Here is a 20,674-nt window from a genome sequence, read left to right as displayed (position 1 = left end):
AATGCATAAATAAATCGGAAGCTGGAACATGTGTGACTGCAACAGTCATCCATAATTCCAGAATTCAAGTTTTTATATTTATCAAAATCTTATTCACTGTCTTTGAATTCTCATTCACTGTCTTTGAACTCTCATTCACTGACTTTGAACTACATAATTGCTATAAATTTGAACTTATAAAATAAGTGTAGCAATACAACACAACTTTTTTCTTGTTTATATAGCAGAACTCTAAGATTTTGTTGGGAAAAGAATGATTCTATAGTTAAAAAATAAAAAATAATAGTTTTAAGTTCAAAAATTACTAAAATAAACTGCCAAAGAGAGTAAAGAATTGGGGGGGGGGTGGAAATTTTATATTCACAGGCTTACGTCTTTAGAGGGCTTATTGGAGGCTGGCAGGATATTGTACCAGCATCATAGGCTGAGGTCTCAATGCTGAATTTCATAACATGTGGGTGTTGGATGCCTAGGAGTAGGGCTTTTCTTCCTCCTCTTAGATCTTACTGTAGGCATCAGTGTGGATGTTAGATATGCCAATTCTGCTCCAAGGCACAGGGACCCTTCGTTCTCCAAGGCCTTACTCCCAGTTATTAAATTAACAGTGAACATGACACACTAGCAATTGGAAAATGTCTCTGGCTGGTAGTTGCTTTCAAGCAACCACTTCTAGAAGGGGTGATCAAATCTTCAATGGACAGTTAGTTGACTCTGCATATCCCCTTCCTGCCGAATGACTAAAACTAAATCTCAGTAAGTTCAGTGGGATCTCAGTTTAGTCAAGGCCTCTCACAAACCCCTCCCCAGCTTTGAGAGGTCTATATAGAGCCAAAGCCAGCAACTGGGACTGGAGAAGAAGACAGGACATGTGGTCCTCAGTCATCATCATCAATCCCTGTTGACATCTGCATTCTCATCTGGTATCCATTTGTACAGATGATTCAAATAACAGATACAGCCTCCTCATTCCAATCTTGAGGTCGCTTCAGGCTCTCAGCTGTCTCCTACCTTGCATCTCTTGAGGGGCAAAAAAACATTTGGCTGCTCTTCTGTGTGGAGCATGAAACAGGACACATTTGCAGCCATTTCTACTCTATACCTACATCGTGTTAAGTGCAGATGAATTTTATGAGGTCTGTCATTTCCTGAGCTCCACACAGCAAGGAGAATCAGATCCCCTCTTATCTCGTAGTCTCAAGCCTTTCTGGGGATTCTATGTCCCACCCCACTGCATCAGAAGAAGGAGACCAGAGACGCCTTCTTTTCCTCCAGTGGCTCTCCTCCTTCCACATCAGAGTGAATCAAATTGCTGGGGACTGAGGGGGTAGGAGGGACTGTGTCTGACTAATCATAGTATTCTTCCATGTCTGTTCTTCATACAAATATTTTATGCTCTCAGCTATAAAATAGACCACATTCTGATATTTCAAAGGCTTTTTCTCTTTAAAGCCATTGTCTCTGCCTGAAATTTTAAGTGTATGTTTTTTAAAACCAAAAGCTAGGAGTTGTCCCCTTTGACTATTTTTCTACTCTAATGATCATCTCTGAAGATGTGAATGCCTTGCCCTCATGTTTTAGTTCTAATGAAGGAATTACTGGGAACAGAAAATACATTAATATTTCACAAAATTGTCCTACTGTACACATATGAAGTCAGATGCCATAAAGTCTTAGTTAACTAACTCAAAATGGACCTCTTCCTTATTAAGCTAGGTCAGTTAATCATGATCAAATATGTTCAGGCTAAACAAAGTCAGAAAAAGTATTTCCATTAAAGATTGGCTTTAGAAATTTACTATGCAAAAGTTCTAAAAAACAATACTTCTATTTAATTAAAACTACTTAAACATCTGCCATATTCTTAATTTTAAAAGTTTTTCTTTCTGAAACAGATTCAGGCTCTGCTGCAGGAAGCAATTAAGAAATGAGGATATTTGGCCAGGAATGGTGGCTCACAGCTACAATCCCAGCACTTTGGAAGGCCGAGACAGAAAGATCACTTGAGCCCAGGAGTTCGAGACCAGCCTGGGCAACATAGTGAGACCTCGTCTCTACAAAAAATCAAAAAAATTAGCGGGGCATGGTGGCACACGCCTGTTGTCCCAGCTACTCAAGAGGCTGAGGCGAGAGGATCACTTAAACCTGGGAGGTTGAGGCTTCAGTGAACTGTGATCATGCCACTGCACTCCAGCCTGGGTGACAGAGCAAGACCCTGTCTCATTTAAAAAAAAAAAAAAAAAGTTTGTGTGTGTGTGTGTGTGTGTATGTATAAAAGAAATAAGGATAGTCTGTAGTCTCAGACAAAAATATCTGCCCTCATGAAGTAAGGAAACAAATAATAAACAAGCAACACTTTGGGAAAGTAAGTAGTATATTTTATAATATTATATATTAGAACCTATTAATATGGTAGAAGGTAATCATGGCTTTTGAAAATATAAAGTGTGAAAGGGGAGAAGAAGTTCAGAGGTGGGGTTGAGTTTTAATTTTAAGAAGGGCAATTAAGGAAGGCCGTTTGAGTTAAGACCTAAAAAAGAAAAGGGAGAGTGTACAACTATCTGGGAGAAATTAATTCCAAGCAGAAAGAACTCCAAGCACAGAGGTCCTGAGGCAGGAGTTACATGGAGCAGTTAGGGAAAGGCCCTGAGCAAGATTGGCTGGAGGTGATGGCCGGACACGACAGAAACAGTAGGAACTGAAGTCAGAGATAGAAGAAGAGGAGGAAAGGTGCAAGACCTTGAGAACCATGGTTTTTTGGCTCAAAACAAAATCATTGGTAACATTTTTAAAAATATCGTACTCATCTCTAAGCATTAACCTTTTTTTAGAATGAAAGATAATTACACTACTCTTACAGTGCTTAAAATTGCATATTGGGGCTGGGCATGGTGGCTTATGCCTGTAGTCTCAACAGCTTGAGAGGCCGAGGCGGGAGGATTGCTTGAGTCCAGGAGTTTGAGAACAGACTGGGAAACATAGCAAGACCACATCTCTACAAAAAATAAAATAAAATAATTAGCTGGGCATGATGGCATGCACCTGTAGTTCCAGCTATTCAGGCAGCTGAGGTGGGAGGATCACTGCAGGCCAGGAGTTCAAGGCTGCAGTGCCCCAGGACTGTGCCACTGCTCTCCATCCTGGGCAACAGAAGGACACCCTGTCTCAGGAAAAACATAATTACATTTGTGGTTCACTTTGGGCTCACACGTGTAATTTTAAGTTTTCTGATAGCTACATCTTAAAAAATAAAAAAATAAGAGTAGATACATGTTATTACACCTTCGTCTAAACCCACAGAATGTACAACACCAAGAGTGAATCCTAATGTGAACTATGGACTTTGGTTGATGATGTGTCAATGTAGGCTCATCAATTGTAACAAATGTACCATTCTGGTGCAGGATGCTGACAGTGGGGGGAGGTTTACATATGTGGGGGCAGGGACTGTCTACCTTCTGTACTTTCCACTCAGTTTTGCTGTCAACTTAAAACTGCTCTAAAAAATAAAGTCTACTTTGCCTCAACCTCCTGCCTCAACCTCCTGAGTAGCTGGGACTATAGGCACGCGCCACCACACCTGGCTAATTTTTGTATTTTTAGTAGATACAGGGTTTCACCATGTTGGCCAGGCTAGTCTTGAACTCCTGACCTCATGATCCACCCACCTTGGCCTTCCAAAGTGCTGGGATTACAGACATGAGCCACCGCGCCCAGCCCCTGTCAAGAGTTTTAATGCTTTCCAGCAGCCACACATCAAATGATTGCCATCAGGATTAGACAACTTGAAGAACTTACCCCAACTGCCAAAGCCTACATGTGATTCTACATCTCAATGTAACTACTTATTTTTTTTTCTTTTAATTGAGATGGGGGGTCTGACAACGTTGCCTGGGCTGGTCTCAAACTCCTGGGCTGAAGTTATCCTCCCACCTTGGCCTCCCAAAGTGCTGGAATTACAGGCATGAGCAACTGCGCCCAGCCGCAACTGTTAATAATGATAGCATCATGATTCTTTGGCCCAGTGACTGTGTCAATAGTGGTACTATTACTCTCAGAGGGGAATTGTTAAAATAAATTAAAATGAAGACCAGGTCTGCAGAATTCCTGAGCAGATAGTCAATTTAGTCCTCATAAGTGACCTTAAACTTACTTGAGTTAATCTGAGCTATTTCTTGTAAATGCTTATATTAAAGAAAAACAGAACAAGCTCAACCAATCAGAAGTAGTCCACAAACTTGTATAACTAGAGGCTTTTTAGTGGGATAGACCAAATAAGGCAACTTTATAACTGTAACCAATCAAATATTTTCTTTTTATTACTTTCCCATTCACTCTGTAAAAATCTGCTTCTTTGACAGAGCTGAGCCCCAGAACCACTTCTGGTTTGCAGCTTCTCAATTCATGAATCACCGCGTGCTGAGGTAAACTTTAAAATTTTATTGTGCCTCAGTTTACCTTGTACACAGAAGCAACAGAGTCATCAGAGGAGATGTTTTAGATATTTTAACTTATTCATGTTTTCCTTTTGTAAACTCGAAAGAGAGGATAAATGTAAGAGCCCAAAAACATAAAAACCAACTTTAATATATGGATTTTGTTTAGAACTTGAAAAATTGTAAAAAGAAATCATGAGACAATAAGAAAAATGTAAATAATGACTGGATATTTAATAATATTAAGGAATTTTAAAAATGTTTTAAGTAATTTAGCCCCAGGTGTCTTCATGAGAATTTAAAACGGTGGTCATGCTTTTTCAAAAAAGGAGGAAAAAGGGTTTAATTCAGGAACACACAGAGAAAAAAAGAGACAATGAATTAGCTTTGCTAGCCAGTGGCTTAAACATTCTCCACGTAGCTGCTGGGCTGATGGGTGGGGTGGGACCCACTTCCAACTTGTCTCTTGGACAAAGTCTATATTTCTCAGCCGGATATTCAAGGCTCTCCACATCTAGGTATACAAGCGTTCTCCTATCCTCTTTTCCTATCAGGAATAGGTGCTTAATAGTAACATCAAGGCCAGGCACAGTGGCTCACGCCTGCAATCCCCGTACTTTGGGAGGAGGAGGCTGGGGGATTGCTTGAGGCGAGGAGTTCGAGACCAGCTTGAGAAATATGGTGAAACCTCTTCTCTGCAAAAAAAATATAAAAATTAGCCAGGCGTGGTCACCTGCGCCCGTGGTCCCAGCTATTCAGGAGGCTGAGGTGGGAGGATCGCTTGAGCCCGGGAGGCGGAGGTTGCAGTGAGCCGAGATCGCGCCACTGCACCCCAGCTTGGGCGACAGAGCGACTCTTGCCTAAATAAATAAATAAATAATTTTTAAAGTACATCAAAGACACATTGAGGCTATATGTGCCAAAGAGCTCTAGTGATGAACCCTTGTCAGGGGGCCGTGTCTGCGGGAGGCCGAAGGATCCCGGGTGACAGACATGCTTTCTTTGGGTGCGAGGCAGCGTCTCGGCAGAAAGAATATTGCGAGTATTACTGAGGGTACGTGAAGGAGAGAAGCCCCTTTGGTTCGGCCTTGGACTAAGCCCTCGTTCTCAGGTGAACTTGCAGTGTGATCTTGAGTAAGGTCAGTCTCCTCTCTCACCTCAGTGGCCCGAAACCTCAGGAGGTGGCAGAGGTTTTCTAATGACTCTCCCAGCTCTGACATCCTCTGACTTCACTCTGGGAGAACGTGGGCTGGTGGACTCCTGGCAGAAGCCGACACACAGTTGGGCCATAACAAAGAGCCCTGGTACGGGGCACGTTCCCGCCCCCGGGAGGTTTTGGAAACACTGTGAGGCAGGGGGCGGGGCTTGAGCGGGCCGCAGCCAGTCACCAAAGGACCGGGCGTTGGGGGCGGGGCCTCGCGCGAGCGGCGGCGGCAGCGGCGGCAGCGGCTGCGGCCAAGCTGGGTCCGAGCATCCCGCGGCTCTGGAGCCGCCCGGCCCGGACATGGCGACCGTCCGGGCCTCTCTGCGAGGTGCGCTGCTCCTTCTGCTGGCCGTGGCGGGGGTCGCGGAGGTGGCAGGGGGCCTGGCTCCGGGCAGTGCGGGTGAGTAACCTCCAGAGCAACGGTTCGAAGCTGTCGGGAGCGGCCGCCACAGCGCTCCAAGATGGCGCGGGGCAGGGGGCGGGGGTGCGCGCGACCCCCAGACCCTGCCCACGTCCGGTGACCCCGGGACCCCAGGTCTCAGCGCTCCAGAGGCTGGTGCCGAGGCGGGGCGAGTGAGGAACTCTCTCCGCCCCAAGATCTTCTGGGCGGTGACTCGGGTTTGAGGCCTTGGTCTGTCACCCACCGACACGGGCCCCCTCTTCGGCACTGACCCCTTCGCTTGCCTCTGGTGCTTGTCAGAAAAGGGTGCGATGCCCCCTCCCAGGATCGTCGCGAGGTTTGGATGGGATTTCGGATACGCAGCCGCCCTACCGCGGCCCTAGTTAGTTATTGTTACTTGTTACTTGACCCGCACTTGGTTCATAACGACCTTGGTGGCGGTGAGCACTGACGGTCCCCACAGCCCGCGTGGTGGGTCCTGGACTCGGGCAGGAGACATTAAAAATCAGTAAACCCTGTCCCCCGGGGGCTGGCAGGCTTGAGGAGAGGAATTCTTGCTCTACAAGAACTAAACCAAGGATGGATAGGAAACTGTTAAGTGCTTATTGATTGCTTCCCGCTTGCTGGCCTTTTGAGTGCACGCCGACTCCTTCCGTCCAAAAGCTCTCTCGGTAGGAGATGGGGTACAGCAGATTGAAGTAACTCGAATTCAAGGCAGAAATGTCCAGAGGAAATGAAGGGCCATGTATGAGTGCACAGAGGGAGAGAGGACATCGACCTAGGATGAGTGGAAAGTGGAGTGATTCCCCCTAGCTGTACTAGACATTGAAAGATGGCTAGGACGTGTGCATGCAAAAGTGGTGAAGTGCATTGCTTACAGGGAGACAGGCAGAGACACCTGAAAAAAAAAAAAAAAAAAAAGCAAAGTCCGCCGGGTGCGGTAGGCTCTCGCCTGTAATCCCAGCACTTTGGGAGGTGGAGGCGGGCGGATCCCTTGAGCCCAGGAGTTCGAGGCCATCCTGCTTAACATAGTGAAACCCCGTTTCTACTAAAAATACAAAAATTAGCCGGGCATGGTGGTGTATGCCTGTTGTTCCAGCTACCCGCGAGGCTGAGATACGAGGATTGCTCGAGCCCCGGGAAGTTGAGGCTGCAGTGATATGCCACTGCCCTCGGAAGTGAGACTCTGTCTCAAAAAAAAAATCAAAGTCAGTTCCAACAGGGGTATTAACTATAGCTAGGTTTCAAATTTAGCTGTAAACTATCCCAAAGAATAAAAGAGAAAATGCTGTGTATTCTTGGCTAAATCAGATTACTTTCCTGGGCCCCATTTTTCTCCCTGTTAAATTAAAAGAGATTGAACTGAAACACTTACAAAATTATGAAATACTAGTTGTCCATTCTCCTCCCACAACCAGTCAGTTCTGCAGGAGGTAGTACAGTGGAGTGGTTAAGAACATTGAGCAAATTACTTAGCTTTAATCTTTTTGTGCTCAAATAGCCACATTTATTATAAATGGTACCTCACAGATTTTATTATGAGAATCGAGGTAATACATGTCCAGCATTTAGCGTAGTAAGCAGTGAAATATTAGCTATTAAGTATGTTCGGGAAATACTGCAGATGGTACCCTGTCTTATAAATGCACAAAACACATTAGATTCACAATAAAGGGTCCAAGGATTCCTGTGGTAAAACAAACAAACAACAACAAAAAAAACAAGAAACTTTTTTGCTGGGGGAATGGCAGTGATTGCTAATGAGTATGAAGTTTCTTTTGGGAGTAATGAAAATGTTCTAAAATTAGATAGTGGTGATGGCTACACAACTCTGTGAATATACTAAAAACAACTGAATTGTACATATTAGAAGGGTTAATTTCATGGTATACAAATTGTAGCTCAATAAAGTTGTTAAAGAAAGAAACTTGTTTGCTCATAAAATTCTTTTTTTCTTCATAACACCTAAAGCGCACTTCAGAAAATGCTGGGTTAGTTGATTTCTAAAGGCCCTTCTAAGCTCTAAAAGTTCATGACAACATATAGTTTGCATTGTTTGATTAAAAAAAAAAATTCCAAGTTTGATCTAAAAGTGAGACATGTTCCTTATACTAAATTCTAGGAAGCATGTATTGCCTGGTTCCTTACTAAAGGACATTGAGTAATATAATGGACAAAGGCTTCCACTGTGAATTGTAGAAAGTATAGAAAATGCTTTTCAATCCTAAACAGAATTAAGAACACAATATAAAATTGTATTTCAGTGAAGGCTTTGCTTGTATTCCTGCTCAGTCTTCCTTCCCTTCTTAACCGCATCCAAGATTGGGTACTTCTGTCTGCTCTGGTATAAGGCTTTGCAGGTTATTGACCCCCTCTATTATACAACTTTGCAAATCTTATTACCTTGATTATTCCTATTCCTGGGGGATGGAGGTGTGAAAGTGAAATGACTTGCTCAATGGTTTTCTCTTTGGAGGATGAGAAGGGACCCTATCCTGCAGTATCAGCATCGTGTGTCATGGCACCTGATAATGGCTCTGTTTTTATTTAAGTTGCTTTGTAATAGTACAAAAGAAGGAAGGATATAACCTTAAGGGCCAGGTTTCAGTAAGTTGACATTTAAGGAATTAGGTAATAGTAAACCTAGAATCCAGAAGAAGAATGTAATGAATTTTAAGTTAGAAAAAGCAAACGCCTATCTGGAGCAAAGTAATAAGAAGCAGATTCTCTTACCAAAGAAGTATCTTGGCCCACACTGTAGAAAGAGCTAGGATTGGTGATAGACCAGATATGACAGTTTATTCTGGTATGCAGCTGAAAGTTTCTGTCTGGCATCCATAAATTTAAGCAATCTTTCATTAATCATACTTTTCACTGTGTGCCACTTGTAGAAGAAAATGGGAAGAGGTCAAGGAGGTTATTTTTATATATTATAAATGTGGTTTTTAAAAGAACAAAAGAGATATTATGAGGTTTGTTTATCCAAAAAATACTATATGAGTACTTATTATACGTCAGGCACTGTTCTAGGTGCAGAGCTGCTGCTCCAAGGAGCTTACATTCTGAGAGGTGATAGACAATAAATAGATAAATATGTAACAAAATGATTTCTAGGTATGATAAGGATGCCATGAAGGAACTAAACCAAATGGCTAACACAGAGAATTGTGTGAGTAGTTCTTTGTGTAAAAGAACTTCAAAAGAGTTTATAAGAGCTGCCTCTTTGAGAAGGTAAAGTTTAGAACTGAGATCCGAAGGCTGAGAAGGTGGTGGGTAGTCTTATGAAAGACAGGGGTGAGGTCCAGGAAGTGCAGAAGCCTTAAGGCATAAGGAACAAAAGGTTATATGGTTGGAATGTAGTGACCAACAGAGTATGCTAGGGCTAGATGGTGCAGAGCATTGCAAAAAACCACATAAGGATTATGGATTTTATTCTGTGCACAGATAGAAACCAATAGAGTTTTAAGTAAGAGTGGTATGATTTTATTTCTATTTTAGATCAGTATTGCTGCTGAATGAAAAAAATTATTGTAGTGGGGTAAGAGTATAAGCAGGATGACTAGAAGGCCATTGCAGTAGTTCAAGCAGGAGATAAGGGTTGACTCAAGAGTAGAGTGGTGTGGAGATAGGAGAGGGGATATTTAAAATATGTTGCTGATGGATTAGATGTGGGAAGTGAGGGAAGAAGGAATTAAGGATTACTCATAGGTTTTTTTTAATCATGAGCAATTTAATAAAAGTTGATGCCATTTACTGAAGTAGGGAAGATGGAGGAAGAGCATTTTGGAGGAGGGTTGGAAGGTAAGGAAAGGAGAGAATAAAAAGTTCTATTTTTGTACATGTTTAGGATGAATATTAGTAATAATTGCACTAGGGCCATTGCTTATTAAGCCAAATTCCATACTTGTGAGTAATCCATTTAGCAAATATTTATTAAACTATTAATACTGACAGACACTGTGATAGGCAGAGGTATAAAGTGGTAAGCAAAAATAGGGGCTTAAGTTTAGTGGGAAATTCAGACAGGAAATATCACCCCAAAATGTATAATACCTACATGGCTAATATTATGTGGTTATATTAGTACATACCTATTTATATCCTAAATCCGAAGAATATATTTGAGGAAAAAGCATATGGTTTCATCAGGTATATAGCACATAGTATGATGGATGCTGTAAAGCACATAGGTAACTTGAACAAGACTATAAGTGGAGTATTAAGAGATGTGTTCTGACCATGAGATAATTGGGAGCTATACTTTTAGATCCTTTGTTTAGAGATAGGAGCCCTGCTGCAGTGGGGAAGGGAATTATCTAAAAATACTGACTGTTGAAGAGGACTTCAGAAGAGTCATTTGCTTTAGTTGTTTCATAATGATGAATGTCTAGGTTACAGCTCTTTTGACTCTAAGGAACAAAACCCAAAATAAGTCAGGATTAGGGGGCTGGTTATATAGCATTTAACAGGAAATCACATGGAAAGCCAAGGGTAGGAAATTCAGCACATCTCTACCTCAGGGACTGCTACAGGAACTAGAAAGTTGACAGGAACCAAGACTGACAGGAAATTAGACTTCCCGTGTGTTCTTTTAGAGACAGCCTTTATCTCACATGGCTTCTCTCTGTGCATCTCTTCCAGTTTCCTCTCTCCCTCAATCAGCTTCCTTTTTTTTTTTTTTTTTTTGCACATAGTTTCCACACCCTCATAAAATGTCAGCTTCCCAGCCTCAGCTCTTCTTGACCTTATAGCTGCAGAGCCCACCACCAACTGGCTGCCTGCCTCTTACCTGAGTATGATTTAGTCCAATTTATCTTTTGATTTAAAAATCATATGATGTTTTCTAAATTATAGGTGAGTTACCATATGAAATATGGTACTGAAATAGTATTAATATAGTGAGAGAAAATTTTTTGTACTTTTTTCCTGTTAAAAAGACATTGTATAACTATAGGATATTACTACTTTTTTTTTAATAGGTTTTAGGGGAACAGGTGGTGTTTGGTTACATGAATAAGTTCTTTAGTGGTGATTTCTGAGATTTTGGTGCACCCATCTCTACAGTGTACCCAATGTGCAGTCTTTTATCCCTCACCCCCTGCTCACTCTTCCCCTGCTGCCACCGAGTCCCCAAAGTCCGTTGTATTGTTCTTATGCCTTTGTGTCCTCATAGCTTAGCTGCCACTTGATAAATGAGAACATACAATGTTTGGTTTTTCATTCCTGGGTTACTTCACTTAGAATAATGGTCTCCAACTCCATACAGGTTGCTGCAAATGCCATTATTTCATTCCTTTTTATGGCTGAGTAGTATTCCATAGTGTGTGTGTGTGTGTGTGTGTGTGTGTGTGTGTGTGTGTGTACTCATGTACCACATTTTCTTTATCCAATGGGCATTTGGGCTGATTCCATATTTTTGCAATTGCTAATTGTGCTGCTACACACATCTACCACATTTTCTTTATCCACTTGTTGATTGATGGGCATTTGGGCTGGTTCCATATTTTTGCAGTTGCTAATTGTGCTGCTATAAGCATGCGTGTGCAAGTGTCTTTTTCATATGACTTCTTTTCCTCTGGATAAATATCTAGTAGTGGGATTACTGGATCAAATGGTAGATCTACTTTTAGTTCTTTAAGGAATCTCCCTACTGTTTTCCATGGTGGTTATACTCATTTACATTCCTACCAGCAATGTAAAAGTGTTCCCTTTTCACCACATCCACTCCCACATCTGTTATTTTTTTATTTTCTAATTATGGCTATTCTTGCATGAGTAAGGTGGTATTGCATTGTGGTTTTGATTTGCATTTCCCTGGTAATTAGTGATGTTGAGCATTTTTTCATATGTTTGTTGGCCATTTGTATATCTTGTTTTGAGAACTGTCTATTCATGTCCTTAGCCCACTTTTTTTTTTTTTTTTTTTTTTTTTTTTTTTTTTTTTGAGACGGAGTCTCGCTCTGTTGCCTAGGCTGGAGTGCATCTCGTGATCTCGGCTCACTGCAAGCTCCGCCTCCCGGGTTCACGCCATTCTCCTGCCTCAGCCTCCCGAGTAGCTGGGACTACAGGCGCCTGCCACCACGCCCGGCTAATTTTTTTTTTTTTTTTTTTTTGCGTTTTTAGTAGAGACGGGGTTTCACCATGTTAACCAGGATGGTCTCAATCTCCTGACCTCCTGATCCACCCGCCTCGGCCTCCCAAAGTGCTGGGATTACAGGCGTGAGCCACCAAGTCCGACTCCTTAGCCCACTTTTTAATGGACTGTTTGTTTTTCTCTTGCTGATTTGTCTGAGTTCCTTGTAGATTCTGAATATTAGTCCTTTGTCAGATGCATAGTTTGCAAAGATTTTCTCCCACTCTGTGGGTTATCTGTTTACTCTGCTGATTATTTCTTTTGCTGTGCAGAAGCTTTTTAGTTTAATTAAGTCCCATGTATTTATCTTTGATTTTGTTGCTTTTGCTTTAGGGTTCTCGGTCATAAAGTCTTTGCCTAATTCAATGTCTAGGTGGGTTTTTCCGATGTTATCTTCTAGAATTTTTACAGTTTCAGGTCTTAGAATTAAGTCTTGATCAATCTTGAGTTGATTTTTGTATGACGTGAGAGATGAGAATCCAGTTTCATTCTTCTACATTCAGTTTGCCAATTATCCCAGCACCATTTGTTGAGTAGGATGCCCTTTCCCCACTTTACGTTTTCATTTGTTTTGTCGAAGATCAGTTGGCTGTAAGTATTTCGCTTTATTTCTGGGTTCTCTATTCTGTTCCTATGTGCCTATTTTTATACAAGTACCATGCTGTTTTGGTGACTATAGCCTTATAGTATAATTTGAAGCTTCCATTTGAATTTTAGGATTGAAATTCAAATTTTAGGAACTAGAATTGTTTTTTCTAGTTCTGTGAAGAATGATGATGGTATTTTGATGGGAATTGCATTGAATTTGTCTATTGCTTTTGGCAGTATGGTCATTTTGACAATATTGATTCTACCCATCCATGAGCTTGGGATATGTTTCCATTTGTTTCTGTTGTCTGTAATTTCTTTCAGCAGTGTTTTGTAGTTTTCCTTGTAGAATTCTTTCACCTCCTTGGTTAGGTATATTCCTAAGTATTTTTTTTTTTTTTGCAGCTATTATAAAAGAGGTTGAGTTCTTGATTTGATTCTCAGAGTGGTCACTGTTGGTGTATAGCAGTGCTACTGATTTTATACCTTGATTTTGTATCCTAAAACTTTATTGAATTCGTTTATCAGATCTGGGAGCTTTTTGGATGAGTCTTTAGGGTTTTCTAGGTATATGATCATATGATCGGCAAACAGCAACAGTTTGACTTCCTCTTTACCAATTTGGATGCCCTTGATTTCTTTCTCTTGTCTATTTGCTCTGGCTAGGACTTCCATTATTCTTTATTAGTCAGTGAATCTAATTTTTGAGCTGAGCACTGTGCTAATTGTACCAAGAAGCTTACAATCAATCTGGGGATACCAAGAGAACCCACATGAAATGATTAGAGAAGAGTTAAGTGTTAAAGTTTCCAGCTCTCACTAGAATAGTAGGGTCTTAAATAACAAAAACATCAACATGGGCTAGAGTTGTTGGAGAAGAAAGGCTTACTAAGAATTAAGATGATAGTTAAGCCTTGCAATATGTTTGGAGTCAGCAGGAAGTGGGCATCAAGCATTTCAGGCAGAGGACTGCGTTCTAGGTAAGTGTAGATTTTCTTTGCTAAAAGTAACAGAAGTTTAGGGAAGGGAAGGCTAGAGAAAGACTTTGAAATTTTAGAATTGGAATAGCAGGAAGCCATTGTAGGACCTTGATTAGAAGAGGGATGTCATGAAAGGTCTGTTAAAAAAAGTAATCTGGCAGTCATATTGGTACTACAATTGACTTAATATAATTGGCTGCTGCAGCAGTGCAATATGAGGCAAGCAGTGGAGAAGGATGTATGTAACTTGCAAATGATTCGCGAAAAAAACAAAATATGTATCTATCCATACATACATACAGATAGATACGGCAGTATGACAAGATGTTAGCAGTGTTGAATTGAGGTGGTGAGTATGTGGGTAATCCTCTCACTATTTGGCGCTTCCTTGGCTGACTGTATACTTTATGCAGATATACCCACATGTATATTTTTAAAGGGTTAAATGTGACAATTTCATGAATGTATTTATAAGTTAAAGTTGCAGTTCTCATTTAAATGTTTTTTAAGTGATTGTCATTTTCCAAGTTGTTTTGAAAATTAAAATTTGATTAAAAATAAGATTTTACATTAAAAAACAGATTTTTAAATTAATTTTTTAAATTTGAATGATCTTTTTCCAGTATCAACTCAGATTTAGTTTTTTTCTCCTGAAGTGTGTAATACACACTCAATGCATGTGCACGCACACACATCTATGTATGTATATGTGTGTGTACATATATATTTATACACATACACACTGTTTTAGTTGTTCTTTAGGGAGACATTAATTAGAGGGAATCTTTTTTTTTTTTTTTTAGGAAACAAGAATTGCTTTTTCATTAACCAACTGAATTATAGCTTTTGTGAGACATCTGTGGCAAAAATCCCTTTTAACTTCAAAAATCCTATAATTCTATGGATATTTCTTAGTTTTGGATTAGGGTGTGTATTTGTTTTTTTAAAGCTAGTTGGCTTTAGAAGCTGCGTTTTTCTGCATGTGGCTGGAGCATGTGCTTCCTGCTTACTTGCCTGTCTTTAGTATACACATGGCCAAAACCAGCAGCTGAAACTCGATGTTTCTAATTATTGGATAATTCCGCTTGCATATTTTCAGGCTACACTAATACCTTCTTAAGCCCAAAAAATGTGGCCTTTAGTAATCAATTTTTAATTTTTATTTTATAATCACAGACTATTGGAATAAGAATGCAAGATACGACACTCATACTGATGTCTTTAATGAAGATAACACCTGTGTTTTTTATTTTCATCATAGCAGTATCAAATTTTATTTTGAATCGTTCCATCTTTATCTGTTCAATTCCATTTTATGAAAATAAGCAGAGTTTTAAACTATTATTCTTGAAGAATATGTTAGGATCAAATTATAAACCCAGAATATGTCTAGAATTCATTATCTTCTCTTATAGAAAGCATTAGGCCTGGGAGAGTTTTGTTTTGTTTTGTTGTATTGTAATAGTTGAATGACCCAATTAATCCCTTTTAGTTGCTCTGAAAAGATAAAGACCCTTAAATGCCACATTAATTGCATTTGAATTCTTCTCCCATTGATAACGAAGTCATATGAATGGATGTCTATTTGTAGACATTTATTTCTTGAAAAATATGCAACGTTAAAGATTCTAATAAGCTTTAGCTATTTCAAAGGAAGAAAAATGTGTGCAGATACAATAATGGCTAAGGGTAAGAAGAGAGTGTAGAAAATGTGATGGAGCAGAGGTCCCCTGTCCTGTTCGTGGAGAGTGGCAATGCCCTCAAGAGAAGACATATGCTGTTACAGAAGAACATTTGGTTGGGAGAAGGAAAGAAGTTATTACCAGAAGACTTTAGGCTTCCCTCCGTCATCCCATTTTGTCAGAAGTATCAAAAAGTCTTTTGGAAAGACTAGAACGAATATATGCCAAAATGTCAACAGATGTTGTGGCAGGACAGTGGAAATATAATTTTTCTTTTTCTTCTTGTTTTCCAAATTTTTGAGGTTTTTTAAATGAAAAAAAGAATTATTTTAAAAATTTAACTTTGAGGGATACTCCCCTATAGATTTGACCTTCACCATTTAATTGGAAAAAAAGGCTTTTATAGTTATATTTTTAGTAAGACCTCTGTTAGTGGAGTTTTAATTATAACACATTTTGTGTTTCTGTTTGAAATAGACCTTTGCTCCAAGAAATTGTTTTTCAAAAATCCCTAGGTCCAAATCAGACTCCTGTCTGCCTGATTGTTTACTTTTTGCTGAGCCTTTTTCTGTTTATTGGGACCATATGTTATCTTGAATTACCTTTGCTTACGACCAGCAGGATTTTCTGCCCTCACATGAACTTTGTGTTAGAGGCTAGTAGTAGAAAGTGCCAACTTCTAGACTTCTTCAAAAGAGCACATCAGTGTCACTCAGGAGAGCCTTTTTTCCTGACTATCCTCCCAGTCTAATGAGGGTAGGGACATAGCAGAGTCTTAGGAGATGGATGTAGTTTGGTGTGGCATTGCAGAGGAGTTGTTATAAGAAAGCGTCGGCCAGGTGTGGTGGCTCATACCTGTAATCCCAGCACTTTGGGAGGCCAGGGTGGGCGGATCACTTGAGGCCAGGAGTTCAAGACTAGCCTAGACAATATGGCAAAACCCCATCTCTACTAAAAATACAATTAGCCGGGCATGGTGGTGCATGCCTGTAATCCCAGCTATTAATACTTGGGAGGCTGAAGCACAAGAATCACTTGAAGGTGGAGGTTGTAGTGAGCTAAGACTGCACCACTGCACTCCAGCCTGGGTGACAGCACAAGACTCTCAAAAAAAACAAAAACCCTCATGAGTGCTTCGGTCCTCCCTTGTGTTAGCCCTTCATAGAAAGTAACTACAGCCTTACTACAATCAAGGCACCTTTTTTTTCTTCTGAAATGTAGTGAAATTTTTATGTGTCCTTCAGAATTTTGTAAACCAAATGTTTAGAACTTCAAGACATGTTTTGACATAGAAATAGTATTAGAAAGCCAGTCTCAAAAAAAAAAAAAAAAAAAAAAAGGCTAGCTAGCCCCACAAGTCTTTTATGAAACTGATCTATAGTAATATGGCAGTAACATCCTAGACCCTGTCGTTGTTTTATGGAAAAGTGATTTCCAGTTTAAAACTTAGAAACTTGGTTGGTAAGATCTGAAGAGGACTTCTTTTATTCATTTGTTTACTCATTCATTTCTCCTCAATACCAATCCTACTTTTCAATAAAAAAAGTTCTACTTTTATCTAATATGTATACTGAAGTTGTACAGATTTCATTTGAAGAGAGGATTATGTTGCATACACATGCACAGACACACAGGTTGAAAATATATATATATATATGTAAAAACAGGTGTTTTAAACCATTGTACCAGATCTACCTGCCTGAAATGTAGTATTTTTCCCTCCTGTGTCTTTTGACTTGCCAATTCTAGACAGCTGCTGACCATTCCAACTCTATCCTCTTTTCAGTCTTCTGCGCTCTACAACAGTTACATGCCTCTGATGATTATCGCTATAGCCAATTTATGAATTCCTCTGGAGCCATAATGCTGCTTGGCAACCATTTTCCTTTTCTCTAATTTGACATTTCTTTCTCTAAGTTGTTGAAGCAGTGTTGTTTTGAACACAGGTTTGAGAAACATATTTATAGTTGTTTCCTTTCTCTATTTTCCAAAGTGGCTGTTTCAGGCCTCTATAATTTCAACTCAAGCCCCCAACCCTATCTCAGCCCTATCTATTTTCAGATCTAATCACTATTTCACTGAGAAAATGAGGTGCTGTCAAGTTCCCTGTTAATTTATCGGTGTCCTTGAATTCTTTACTCTTGTCTAGATTTTGTCCTACTACCAGGTGGTAACCTGGGTGAAGTTAGAGAGCATAACTTTTGTTCACTATTGTATCCCTATTCCTAAACACAGTGCCTCTTTTAAAACCCACATGCCCTTCCAGGAAACACCTCATTTCTCTATATTCTGTTTTACTTCCAACTGGATATAATGTAATTCAGTTCTGCCACCCAGAATCAGCATCTACCCTGCAAGTTAAAGGGCATGGTCCCCAACAAGATTACCCTTAATCCAGACACTAGCTTCAGTTCAAGGGTCCCCAGGCCACCCACACTTTTGACCAACTGGCTATAAATCCATGGTTCCCATGACCCCCTCAGGTTCAATAATTTGCTAGACCAACTCACAGAACTCTGGGAAGCACTATACTTTAAATAATGGTTTTAATATAAGGGGTACAATTCAGGAGGACCAGTCAAATAAAGAGCCTCATAGGGTGAGATCTAGGAGGGAATGCAGAGCTTCTATGTCCTCTTATGGAATCAGGTGCATCATCTTCCCAGTACATCAATGTGTTCAACCAGGAAAGCTCCACTGAGCTTCTATGTCCAGCGTATTGATTGGGGTTTCATTACATAGGCATACTTGATTGAATTATTGGTCATATGGTTGAGATCAATCTGCAATCCCCCTTCAATCCCTGGAAGTTGGGAGATCAGGTTGATACCATGTGGCTAAAAGCCCCAGCTCTTTAAACACATGGCTGTTCTTTCTGGTGTTGCCAGCCTCCATCCTGAAACTATCTAGGTCAGGGGTGTCTAATCTTTTGGCTTCCCTGGGCCACACTGGAAGAATTGTCTTATGCCACGTGTAAAATACACTAACACTAATGCAAAAAAAAAATCTCATAATGTTTTAAGAAAGTTTACCAATTTGTGTTGAACCACATTCAAAGCTGGGCCTGGGCCACATGCAGCCCATGGGCCACCGTTTGGGCAAGCTTGATAGGTGAGACCATGGGTCACCTTGTTAGCATAACAAAGACACTCCTATTACTCGGGAAATTCCGGTGATTTAGAGTCTCCCTCCCAGGAACCAGGGAGAAAGGCCAGTCAAATTATTTATTATACAGTGTTCTACAACTGCTCAAAAGTAGACTTCCTCAAAAGAATTGTCTGTATTTTCTTGAATTGTCTCTTGAACTCACTGCAGTCAGGCTTTTGCCCTTTATTTCACATTGATAACATTTATTTAAGGTCATCATCAATATCTTCCACATTGCCAAATACTGTGATCAGTTTGAAATCCTTATTACTTGATAGCAGTATCTAACATGGTTAACATCTTCTTGAAACATTTTATTTGGCTTTTTGGACACCATTCTTTCTCTTAATTATCTTCCCATACATTGACCACTCTCACCTGTCTCTGAAGGAGGGAATGCATTGCTCAGTTCTCAGATCTTGTCCCTCCCCAGATGCCATCATGGCTTTAAATATCATCTACATAGTGTGTCTCCCAAATTCCCATCTCCAGTTTGGAGTCTTCCCGAACTCATATATTCAACTCCCTACTCAGTGTATTATTTTAGATATATAATAGGCATCTCAAAATTATATCTAAAACTGAATTTCTGATCATCTCTCTCTGTCTGAGATCTCCTCCCTTAGTCTTTTCCATTTCAGTTAATGGTATTTCTAGATATTTCTGTTTTCCCACTTTCTTGGACCAAAAACCTTACAGTCATTCTTAATTCTTTTTCTTCCATATTTCACTTCCAATCCATTAGCATATCCTGTCAGCTTTATATTCATAATATATCCAGATTCGGACTACTTAATACCATCTCCACTGCTGCCACCCTAGTTGAAGACACTACAGTCTCTTATCAAGACTACTGCAATAGCCTATTAGTGTTTCCTCCCTTACTCCTGTGTATTATATTTTTAACACAGGAACCAGAGTGATCTTTTTAAAATGTTATTCTGATTATGACATGCTGCTCAAAACCCGTGGGTGGTTTTCCATCCTTCTCAGAGTAAAAGCCAAAGTTCTTACCATGGCCTATAGAGACCTGTATGATCTGGTCCCCCTCTCTGATCGCATTATGTCCTACTCTACCGTTCAGTCATTCTTTTCTAGCCACACTCTTTGCTCTTCTTTGAACACACCAGAAACTTTGCACTTGCTGTTTCTGCCTTTTGGAAAATTCATTGTGGCTCGTTCCCTTACTTTATGGTGTCTGCTTGAGTGACACCTTTTCAGTGAAGCCTTCCTAGCCTGCCCTATAAAATACCCACTCACTTCCACACACACATCCTCCTTACTCTTTAACTTGTTTTATTATTGCCATAACATTTACCACCATTTCACATTCGTATTCTCTCTCTCTGTCTCCATATATATATATGTATGTGTATATATACATATATAGTTTAACATCTGCTCTTTAAGTTTCAAGAGAACAGAGACTTATGTTTTTTTGAATGAATGATCAATGCCTAGTACTTAAGCTGCTCATAAAATTTTTTTAAGTTGATAAATATCTTGGAAGAAGAAGTATTCCCTGTTTCTTTCCAGGGATAGTGCCTTCTCATATACACTTGGTTTTATCCCCTTTGGAGTCCTCTTGAGACTTGTTCTGTCAGAGGAACATTAGCTCTCTACTGCTCTTTTCTGTCTGTAAAGAAGGTCAAGTCTTTTCCACTCTGAAAAAGGGAGAAAAAATCTTGGAACCTTGCATCTTTGTATAATTACTACTTTTTTCCCTTCCCGTCGTTGCTAGACTTCTTATGACTCTATTTTTGATGTCTGTACTTACTCGCCTGTGGTTTACTCCTTAATATCATTCACTTCTACCAGTTCCACAGAAAGAACCTGTGAAGCTCACCAAGTGGCTAATTAGTAAACCCATTTCCTTTTTTCATTCTTCAGTCTAACTTGACTCTTGTGGTGCATGACACTACTCCTCCTGTGATGCCACTCTCACGGTTAACCTACCTTTCTGACTATTCCATCTCAGTCTCTTTCCTTTCTTTCCATATCTCAGATGTTACTCTTCTTTAGAATCTGATGCTGTGTTCTCTTCTCACTAGAAACTCTCCCTAGACAATATCATTCATTTCCATATACTCCTTTATGCTGATGAGTT

At 40.1% G+C, this 20,674-nt stretch overlaps 1 protein-coding gene across 7 annotated transcripts in view; it reads left to right on the top strand.

Annotated features, from left to right (window-relative positions):
- The first annotated feature begins 5,663 nt into the window (after nt 1-5,663).
- RECK (reversion inducing cysteine rich protein with kazal motifs) overlaps nt 5,664-20,674 on the top strand; it is an 87,594-nt gene continuing 72,583 nt past the window's right edge. For 4 of the 7 annotated variants that reach the window (XM_034967414.3, XM_057298716.2, XM_063594397.1 and 1 more), the window contains exon 1: nt 5,664-6,037. In XM_034967414.3, coding sequence (XP_034823305.1) covers nt 5,938-6,037 — 100 coding nt within the window. In that variant the 5' untranslated portion in view covers nt 5,664-5,937. The remainder of the gene's footprint in view (nt 6,038-20,674) is intronic. The other 3 variants (XM_055092046.2, XM_034967415.3, XM_055092048.2) reach the window with 3 other exon arrangements.

The sequence above is a fragment of the Pan paniscus genome, chromosome 11 (assembly GCF_029289425.2).
Source record: "Pan paniscus chromosome 11, NHGRI_mPanPan1-v2.0_pri, whole genome shotgun sequence".
Classification (NCBI taxonomy): Eukaryota; Metazoa; Chordata; class Mammalia; order Primates; family Hominidae; genus Pan; species Pan paniscus.
This window is presented reverse-complemented; position numbering and strand designations above follow the sequence as displayed.